The following is a 10,837-nucleotide window of genomic DNA, read 5'->3' on the forward strand; positions in this document are numbered from 1 at the left end:
TTACACCGGCCTCAGAAAAAACTTAGTCACCTAAAGCATCTCTAAAGTTGAAAAATTGAAACTATGAATGTTAAACTGTTGGCAACTGAAAACATCCTCGTCTTTCGGCTCGAATATAAATATAAAAAGACATTCGTCAGTCAAAGCATTGGTGATTTAAGTGTTGAATCAAAATGATGTTTTTATTGAGGAGATCAAGCTAAGGCACCGGCACCAAGCCCACTGTGTGTCGTGTGTACTTGAAAAAAAAGAAAGCCTGTTCACTGACATTGGTACCCGGCGCAGAGTACCCAGATCTCGTAAACAGAATGCTCTGGCTCTTTGGTCAGTAGGGCTCTGGGTAAGAGATTGGCGAGTAACGTGGCTTTCGACAACCATCTTCGTTTTCTTCAAATGGTGTAAAACAAACTAGAGATAAAAAAAAAATATTCTAGCAAAAAAATGGTTTGTTTCTTACTGTAACAAAAAAACCAGAGTGCTGGTTGTTATTAAATATTCCAACACCTTTATTTTTTATAATTCCTCTGAAATTATTTTATGATGTTTCGATTTTATAGGTCCTTCGGGGAAACTTTGATCGTGACTCGATTGTTGTCCATGATTTTTTCCCGCCATTCCATGCCCGCTTTGTTCGAATCCATCCTTTGAGCTGGTATGGCTTTGTTTGTATGCGTGCTGAGCTGTATGGATGTCCTATTAGGGTAAGAGTCCAGCAGTTATAGACCTTTTAAGCCAGTGTAAGTCTATTTTTCTCAGTACAGCTCGTCGTGTGATATTACTCTCAGGACCCGTCCACTCGCATTGGGATATTTTTGACACCGCATACAGTATTTATTTTTTCACTTTTTTCCCGTCCACACAATTAAAACCGCTAAGTGAGTGAATCCTCTCAACGGAACCACGTCTTTTTAAAACTGCTCTCCAGAGTGGTTTGAGGCCCCGTCCACACGAATCGGACTAAAAAAAAAAACAACATTCAACATTCAACAGGACACTGGACTTAAAGAACAGTTTCATGCATATTTCGTCTTATTCACGTAAAATTACACCCAATTTACGAAATAAAAATAAACAAACCCCGATGATCTTTTTGGGAAAGCAAAATACACAAAAGTAATAAGTAGTGACTTATGCTTGGTAAGAAACAAAGAAGAGAGGAATGACGTTTTCTGTCAGTATATAATTTCAGGCTTTAACGATGTCAATAACTTGAAGAAAAGTTATTTTGAGAATTTTTACAGCTAAAAATAAAAATGATGTTTTATTTTGACAAGCAAGACACCGAAGTATGACATGATTTTTTTTACTGAAAATTTACTTGTATCCTTCATTTTAGGGCATTTAAACAGATGCAGTGTAGAGAAAAGCGCTGAGACGAAGCAGACACCGTGCTAACGGCTCAGTGACGTATTTAGAGTTTTAATGAAACCTTGTTTCATTTTACTTTGAGGGCGTAACATGTAGAATAAAAAGGAAAAATTATGGCCTGTGTACATGTCCTTTATACATTAGTAGCATAAGGCAAAGTTCCAGATACTTTTTGGAGAAAAATATGTTTTAATCCAACTGCGAATTTTAAGACTCTCAATTATGTTATGCCGGGGAATCGATTTGCGGACATCATTAGCATCCAAATTGCTGAGAATTAAGCGATGTATTTTCCCTTACTAGCCTACAGTCTCTAATAAGCCACCCACCCTCCCTACCCATACGTTTTATTTCCACAGTCAGCCTGATGCGCGAAATAAAAAAGGTACCTAGTAATCCCCAACCTCAAATCAAGATGCAGGATTAACTGCGTACATGAAACAGTTTCACTGCTCATTCCTAGAATTGTCTTTTTTTTTGCGCACATTAGTTAGAAACCCTGCCGCGCACTCTCTAACCATTTTTCAGCTTTCGATCAGAAATGAGGACAGTTACTGATATATTTAGAATTAACGTTTGTATACAAGCCTTAACTTAGGCCTCTACAACTTAGAAAGGTCCATTAATCGAAGAAGCACAAATAATGGACGAAATACTGGATTTGCACCAAATTTGCTCATGTTCAAATTTATGCAAACTGAGGGATAAATCTGTGAAAAGCGGTAAATGCCACATTTGCATACCTATTTACACTGGGGTGTAAATAGGTATACAGAGAACAGGAGAAAAATGCTTGCTCACTTAGTTTTCATTTTAAAAAGGTTCAGGAGAAAATGGTCGATGAGAGCCGTTTAAATCTCTTTACACATCCGGCTAGTAGTTAAATGTTAGTAATGTTTTTTAAATGTCTAGGGAGGCGCTGAAATACGGTACTTCTTCTCCCACTTCATGAGAAACACCACAGCATTATAGAATGCAATTTTTCTTTATTGTTTTCTACACCGTTCACTGTTTCCCAAGTTACATAGTCAGTTTTTCATGTCTTAGACGTCTACATTCCTTTTTGAGCAATCCAGGGCTCTTGCTGCGGCACAAATACTCCTGGCTGTCCTGGTCATTTTAACCAAATGGCTGGGCTGAAACAAGAAAAGTATCTTGACTTAATGACTTTGTCATGGTTACTTAGGAGAAACTCACTTACGACAATTCAAAGGATTAACTCAACAAAGGGGATGTTCAATTTCCAAATTAGTCAATATATGCACTATTGTGTCGTTGTCATTGACTGTGTACAGGCTGTTGTGTTATTGTTAGAGCGCCAGGGCCTGTCCTTTGTGACGTAACCCAGGACTTCATATTGCCACTTGGTATACGGTACACAACGCTAAAAAGACGTCTTTGTAGTACCTTATGACAGCGCATGCTCTTGGGGAGAAAATTACAATACAACAACACTGTAAAGAAGGAGGAGTAGCCTAAACACTTTCCTTTACTTCTAAAATTGGCCTAAAAGTAAAAACTTCTAACATGCTGATCCAAATCTGAGAAAACAACCTACTTTAAGGCGTAGCGTTAAGCTGTGCAGCAAATGAATCCCCGCGACACAACGTCTAGGGAACGAGTGCAGAAATTCCATGCTTATGACATGTCACCTCTGTTTGGATGAAGTCAAATAATACGCAATACCCTGTGGTACGCATGCCCCACTTTAGACAGAAGGAAATTGGAACCGAGATGTGCGGCCCGCAGTTGTTTCTGGGATTGTTAAGAGGAACTAATCCATCAGCGAAAATTTCTTTTGGGATCACTTTCTTGGGGAGCACTCATCTCCATACTCCAAACTAACATTTCACTCTCACAAGACATTCTCAGACATTTCCCTTTTCCTACATGAAATTTCTAAGTACAGAGTCTAAGTATCTTCAATTTTTAAGGAAAAAAAATTTAGAAGGGCTTGAGTAGAACTCGAATCCGAAGCGTAGCATCTGCAGTCCATCTCCCATACCATTACGCCACTGAGGATTTGCTGACGATTGATGGCTTGATTTGAAGATATATAGTAACAACCCTAACCCCAAATAGAAGTTAACCGTTTATCGAGTCAGTGCTTAACCCTAATCACTATTCTCAGGGATTAACCTTTAACAACCTCTGAGGCCAACGGAACATTGCATACAAACGGAGTTGGAAACTAAATGGGAAGGCTCGGTTACTATTCTAAGCTTAGTGGCCAAGCCCCCCCCCCCCAAAAAAAAAATTTCGCTTCCCGTCAGCTATTCGCTACTTCAACATTTCCAGTAACGCACCTTATCATTCGACGCAAATTTTTCTTTCTTTTCATTGGCCGAGAGCCCGCCGCGTGACCTGCAAATAACTGCCTACAAATAGTGGTCTGCTCATGCGCAATGCCGTCTAACTGTGTTTGGCCTCAAATAATATTCTGCACATACGTAAAGGAAACCGTGCTTTTCTCCTTCTTGCGATCGCTCTTGCGTGAAAATGGCAGATCGCTTCGCTTCCCGAGGATGTTCATTAAATAAACAACTCGGTGATCGAATGATAAAAAAGTGAATGATTATTGAACTCGGTTATCGCAAAATATCGTGATTTGTCAGTGTCTCGCTGATCAATTATTTGCCTCAAACTTCGGCTTTGGAAAATAATTGATATGCTCGCCACAGACAAATCACGATATTTTGCTCAACCTCATCCAATAATTATTAATTATTTGCCCCCCAAAGTTTTGCACAAGCATTGTTTTCAATTTGTCTTGGGGCAGCTGTAACACCCAGGAGAAATGAAAAACAAAGGTTATGCAAAATTTTGGGGGGCAAAAAGGGTGCATCGTGGGAAACATGGAAGTGGCGTATTGGCCATTTTTTCCCAGTCCCCAGTAAAGGTCTCAGAAGTCTTTTCGAAAGTTTATTATGCCCAGTTCCCTTCTCTTTCCCTTAGGTGATTCGCTGGTTTTGTACTGCGCATCTCTTACTGGGCATAACAAGATGGCCGCCCTGAAAAAGAGCATCTGAAGTAACATTATTAAAATGAAGTTGACTGAAGAGAAACGCTATTGGAATTTTCGCTTGCGGTTCTTTCTTGCCGATGTGAGACTTAATGTGTTGGGAATGTGCACAACGTAAGCAGTACGCGTGTTGCTGAGTTCGACTTCCTCACGGAGAACCTCGATAGTGGATGTTAAACTTGCGCTTACTCAGTTTGATTTTCATTTAGACGCTTTCTTTATCACATTGTGTAGTAAATGTGATATCTCGATATAAATTCTGTAAAAACGGACTTTTTAATAATTCCTTCTCTCTTTCACATACATACCTTTTTGAAACTCGCCCCAGTCCTCTCTCAAAAATCGGAGAAAATGCATATGGTGAACACTTTTTGCAGCTATACAGCAAAAACGACCCCCACTTTTTTATTTCATGATTTTGAATAAGGACAGTGCTTCCTTTCGATGAGAAAAAAATTGGCACAAATCTATGTTTCCCTTTTTTTTGCAATTTTACTAAATCGTACGAATTAAGCTATCACGGGTCGAATAGTGGGTGTCCAATTTAATTCTACTTTGAAGCGTAAAGCATAAACAAGGGCATTAAAAGACATTTTTCTAGTACGTAAGTGGATAAACAATACATTAAAGTCAAATTCTGTGCGATACCACATGCATCATCGAAAAAATCTCTCGTTTTTGTTTAGTTTTGGTCTGCGCGGGGTTTTTTCAAAGGATCCTAAATAGCCGTATTTGTCAGCATTGTGACGTCAAAACAAGCACGGTGACCCCCACTTTTTATAACTTTTTTATCATCTTCTTGACTTGTTACATCAGTGTACCAAGTTTCATCTACAATCTATGGTAGGCTCTTTTACTAAGGAATCACCTTAAGTGGCGAATGGATCACTCGCGAAAAGCTGTTTATGAAGCTTCTTTTTTCAAGAACACGATCTCTATATCTCGCAGGACTCAGTAGTAACAAATAAAAGCTGCTCTGTTTGCAGGATGAGATGTCGTAAAGTGGGCTGAAGGTAAATGTAACTCTTCGCCTTTCGAATTAAATGATGGACTTCTTTGCAGCATAAGGTTGTGTGCATTGGACTTAATTTACTGAAAATTTGTCACACCTACCCTTTCCGATTAGCCCGCCAGTCACAGACAACCGACTGCATATGACATCGAATTGTTTGGGTTTTTGTTAGCATCATTTGGGTCTTGGGCTTGAAAATTATCGCACCCGAATGCATATGACGGCAAGAGCAAGAAATTTTCCTCGTTAGGATAAAAACCGGGCACTAGAAACACCGCTTCCCTATGCATTTCTGATGATGATGAACGAACTGAGCGCTTGATAACGAAGAAAACTATAGAGACGAAATTGTCGATGAAAATTTCTATCAAAAAGATAATTTTTACTGAGCATCGCGAAGAATCACGTTCGGTTGGATAAGCTGAGAAGAAACTCTCTCTCCATTTAGAAAACAACACAGCCGGTGCGTGATCCACATGTACCGCGCGTCAGGGAAATTTGTTGCAATGACAGTGGTACTACCTGATCTGAGCAGAGACACGTCAACAGTATAAAAATGGGATTTCTAAAATCGTTGCGATCCTAAAATGTCGTTTTACGGGGGAACCAGTTGGGGCACCGAGAAACGTCGGCTGTCTTTTCAGGATATCATGCCTCTTGCGCGGCTAACAGCCGTTTTTTTTTTTTTTGAAAAGTTAGCGGAAAACACTTCGAGAATTAACCAGAGAAATGCGAATCGACACATCTTTCGACATAGTTGGAAACCAAACAAAATTTGCCTGGTCTCCAGATGGCTTGATTAGCTCTATTCAGAAGCGTATTACCCTGTTCGAGGTCCTGTGCTTCTGTTTAATAAGATAGAGCGTTGCGTCCGGTTATCGCAAAGGTCAGGGTTAAAAATTTTCCTGGTTTAACTGAGTCTGAGTTCAACCGGCTTGGGTTGTTTACTTTGAACTGCCACGATGACGTCTGCTTTCAAATCTTAATCCTCACTTCACAAACATATCAGTTCATTTTGTATATTCGTAGTTTTAAAAACTTAAAAAACAGTGTTTCTTGAGTAACGGGCCAGGGTGATATAACGTTTACCGCAGCTTATGGCAGTCCTTGAAATTGCTCAGGGAAAGCTGAACACTTAAACAAAATGTTCTCTTGTAAGACTACGTTGCTATCTGCCCACTTAGTAGTACAACGACAGTTTAGAGCTGTCTATAAAAACGTAAATTAAGTCATGGGGTACTTTTTAATTATCCTAATTTATAGTTTTAATACTGCCTTTTGCAGCTAGCCATTCACGTGGTACAAACCCGCCGTACTGGAGAGCAAAAGTCGCACTGGGACAATGCAAACAAAAGGCATACATAATTTTAAATGGTAAAGGGCCTACTGGTCTTCGAGCCATCGGGCTCTGTATCTATTGCATGGAATCCCTGACTTACACTCAAATATGTACAGAACGACCTTTTAATTCCACAAACCTTGAAATTCAGTTGGCGTTTCTCCACCGGAGGAGCTGGAGGTGGGATTTTGAATACTCCTCCAAATTGCTCGCTTTCATGAACAAAGGAGATCAGCAGCAAGATGCTGGTGATGAATATAAACGCTTGGATCTTCATCTGACTGTCACCTCTAACTAAACTTATTAGCACCGTAAAGCTACGATCGGTCTTTTGGTTTCTCTTCGTTATTTATAAAGATTTTTGTGCGTGGGTTAAGAGCCTCTTTGAAGAAAAGGGTGGTACTTCAGAGAAATCCATTTAACACTCAACATATGTGATCGACTGTCGTCTGCACCTTTTGATGAATTTGCATAACGTAAACTGGCAACATCTTTTTTCTTACAAGTCTTAGCAATAAGAATACTATTTATTGTCACGATTAGTTTAATTTAACAATCTTTTCTGAAGCTTTCCCCTCGTTATCTCGTCAGAATAAATGAAGGGCAGCAAGCAAGGGCACAATGTAGTTTCTGGCGGTAATAACTCTTCTAAATAGAGCAGCTGATAAACAATTCAACCTTTTAACGAAAGTCGATGAAATCTTTAAGTACATACTTTATAATAATAGTATAATAATTCAAATAAAGGAGGACCGTGAGGTTAGCCTTATTGAGGTAAGTTAACGTAATACTAGATGATGTTATTTTCTTGTTTGAGTGTTGGTGGGTGTGGTGGTGGGAGGAGCGGTGGGTACGTTAAGGCTTAGTTAAAGCGTACTTCTAGCCTTGGACATTTTGCAATTAACGATATCATATGATATGATATGACTATATATTCAGATAAAACTGTTTTGGCAAGGAAGTCACTTGACTTCTATTCGAACAGTTTCCTTTAAAGAAATAAACGTGGGTGATTGTATTCACGCATTGCGTACCTGTAGCAGTAGTGCGCATGTGCAAAGGTTCATGGTAAATGTTCTAGAACTTTGCTTTATGTTACCAGAGGTGCGTTATGAAAAAAATTTGATGACGTTTTTCTGATAAGTCAACTAACTGAAAAAGGCAAATGATTGTGGCAGTTATGGGCGAAATAGAAGTATGAGAAATTCAGAGACTCAAAGAGATTCGGTATAAACGGAGCGCAATGCTCTACCTGCAAAATGTATGAAGCCACTGACGTTATAGGTTTGTTTTCGTTGGGACCAGGTCATTTTTTGTTTCATACCTCCTCTTGATAGGATGCGAAATAAACTAAACAAATCAAATGACTGCGCAAGTTTTACCAGCTGCCCCAAAGTCAGTGGCTTCTTATCACAATAAATGTTGTAAAAAAACTGTATTTGTAAATTGTAATTGTCCCGTGTATTTCTTTTTGGGGCTTACAAACCTTTCGCACGTGCTTGTATTTCTGTGATTTTGATTTCTCATTTGACAGTGTTGTAATCAAGTATTAAAGAAAGTCAGCATTCAACTGGTCTATAAGCAATCTAAAAGGAAAGGGCATTTGAAGGTTAAGCGGGTCGGCTCATCCGACTAAATATTGTAATTCACAAAGGGAACCGCTGTGCTTTATTGTTGAACTGATAAGAGAACACTCAAGAAACGTACTCCAAGGCGTCAACTGAAGGACTGTCACTTTTTGTGTTTTTGGGCTGGGGAGTCACACATACATGCACGTACAAAGCTTTGTTTCAAGTGCACACAGCTGTTCAAGTACTACTTAGGAGCGGCGATCAACAATTTTGACACGTAACTGATCTATTTCATGTTTTTTCCCTGCCTGGCTAAAAGTCTTCATTGACGTAACGACAATAGCGAACAGAATTCATGAAGAAGTTCAGCTAGTCTTTTATATTTAACCAACAGTCTTCAATTACGATGAACAACCTCTAAAGAGACCGATCTGGGAGTGGCCCAAGCATTTTTTTGACCTCTAAAAGAGACCATGTTAAAACACAGACAATATATATATATATATATTTACATTTTTTCGCGTGTAACCCTAAACGAGACTTTCATGGCTAAATATGATGTCGTTTTATCCCCACCCCTTTCATATGCGGAGTACCCCCCGGGTTTAGCATCTCGATACTTTTCCTTTCTTTTAGTTAGGTTCCACAATAGTACTGAAAGAAGATTGTCCAGTTGCCGAAACTCCTTTAGTTTGATTAAACATTTTATTTAAATCTGTAAATAGTGACAAAGAACATTTCAATTTCGCAGTTAATAGTCACCAGGCAGGTGTAATATAACACTGAATTTAAAGCATTAGTCAAAAAATCCAAAATTCTTTGTATTTCCCTCGAAATACCCAGAATTAAAAGAAGCGTAGTATATTATAGTATACTGTAAAGTCGAGTTTATAGGTTACTTCAAGAGAAAGAAACCATATCTTTACCCGGTCTGGAAAGAATTAAGCCCGTATACTATATCCACTTGGTCGGATCCACAGCATGTTAGCGGGCATTGATCGCGCTAACTTGAGCCCATTATAGTTCGGCTGTATAATGTTCTCACACAGTGTACGCTAAGTAGTGAGTTTTCATACGAATAAAGCCAAAGTTCTCGTACGCGACCACCTTGGTATTCTTAAAAATGGTCGCAACTAGCGTTGGTGGTCGTTTACAAGAATGGGCTTTCGTAAGCCACCATGTGATAAACATATCGATGGCTGTCGTCTCGAGAACTTTCAGCAAAAACCAATACTCGACAATACATTCTGGTAAAATAATCTTTAAAAGATTCTTATTTTACTACGGTAACCTATCGCATTCGGAGTTAACTATTAGTATCGCTTATGTTATGTATCCCTTCCAAGAGAGAATCTTGGATCGGAGAAAATGCTTTTTAAGTCTTGACTGTTTGGTTTACTTAGTACGAGAATTTTGAGACAAAGAAAAAAAAGGGAAGGTTTATATTCCTAAAAAATCATCCGCGTTCGCTTAAGGTGGCTCCCTAGAGTATTTACTAATAACCCTAGCTATCTAGCATACGTTACAGAGCGAAATCTAGTTACTTTGTCTTTGCGATTTTGTTCACCAGATTCACCGCTGAGCTTACCCATATAAGAAGGCTCCTTTATCAAGTTTCTTTTTCTGGATTAAGGACGTTGCCATGGCAACATCGCATCCTCAGACAGGCAGTAATTTAGTCATTTTTGATCATTTTGTCTTAATATTTCTTATTTCCCTCGGTGAAATGTCTTTAATTTTTGCCACTTTATATAATCGATATTGCTTAACATTTTAAAGTGGAAAAAACATGGGGTCGTTAAGACGGTTATGCCAACATTTTGAAATTTGTATTTTTCTTAATGGAGGAATTTAGCTCTTACAGATTTAACAAAAAAAAGGACAGTACAAAGGTACTGCAACTGTTAAGAAATGTGATAGAGTTGGCAAAACAAAACAAAAACATTTACACTCCCTGTAATCTTGTCTTAAAGCCACTTCTAGAATCAAATGTAAGATAAATAAAGTGACCGAGGAGCTCCGCCAGTGAAGATAATCTTCAGTGTTTGTTCGGGAATTGGCTCGATCTTTCAGATCTTTCCACTGACCGTGATTCAAATACCAGAAACAGCAACGTTGCTTCCTTCTGGGTTAGTGTACTTACTTCTTTGTTTTCTTAGTAAAGTTTCCACTCACCATTTACTTCGACTATTTAACGTTTGTCTACCTTTGAAGCGAAAGAATTAATGTCTTGGGAAAATTTCTGCTTTGTTTTTACATACAATTTACTCTTATGGAGATCGATAGTGACTTGTAACCGGTGTAACATTGTCTCCTCTCATAAATGTTGACCTTAACTAATCAAACTTTTTGCACAATGAGCTTCAACAGAAAGTTAATAAAGTTTTTTTGGGGGAATATTTCGAAACTGAATAACTTGAGATCAGGCGTTATAATTTTTTTTTGCTTCTTTGCTTCTTTGCTTCCTTGCTTCTTAGGCTCAAGGGGGAAAAAAGTAACGCCTTATACATCCATTTAACAAGCCG

At 38.7% G+C, this 10,837-nt stretch overlaps 1 protein-coding gene and 1 long non-coding RNA gene across 2 annotated transcripts in view; one reads left to right on the forward strand and one right to left on the reverse strand.

The window, feature by feature from the left end:
• Positions 1–1,487, forward strand: part of LOC140926280 (uncharacterized) — a 29,070-nt gene extending 27,583 nt beyond the window's left edge. The window contains exons 11-12 of the mRNA XM_073376041.1: positions 558–701; positions 1,337–1,487. Coding sequence (XP_073232142.1) covers positions 558–701; positions 1,337–1,345 — 153 coding nt within the window. The 3' untranslated portion in view covers positions 1,346–1,487. The remainder of the gene's footprint in view (positions 1–557; positions 702–1,336) is intronic.
• An 847-nt stretch (positions 1,488–2,334) lies between these two features.
• LOC140928766 (uncharacterized) lies at positions 2,335–7,099 on the reverse strand. The gene is made up of 2 exons (XR_012164666.1): positions 6,881–7,099; positions 2,335–2,504 (listed from the first exon to the last, which is right to left on the reverse strand). It is a non-coding gene; the product is annotated as an uncharacterized lncRNA (long non-coding RNA).
• Positions 7,100–10,837: the final 3,738 nt, after the last annotated feature.

The sequence above is a fragment of the Porites lutea genome, chromosome 2 (assembly GCF_958299795.1).
Source record: "Porites lutea chromosome 2, jaPorLute2.1, whole genome shotgun sequence".
Classification (NCBI taxonomy): domain Eukaryota; kingdom Metazoa; phylum Cnidaria; class Anthozoa; order Scleractinia; family Poritidae; genus Porites; species Porites lutea.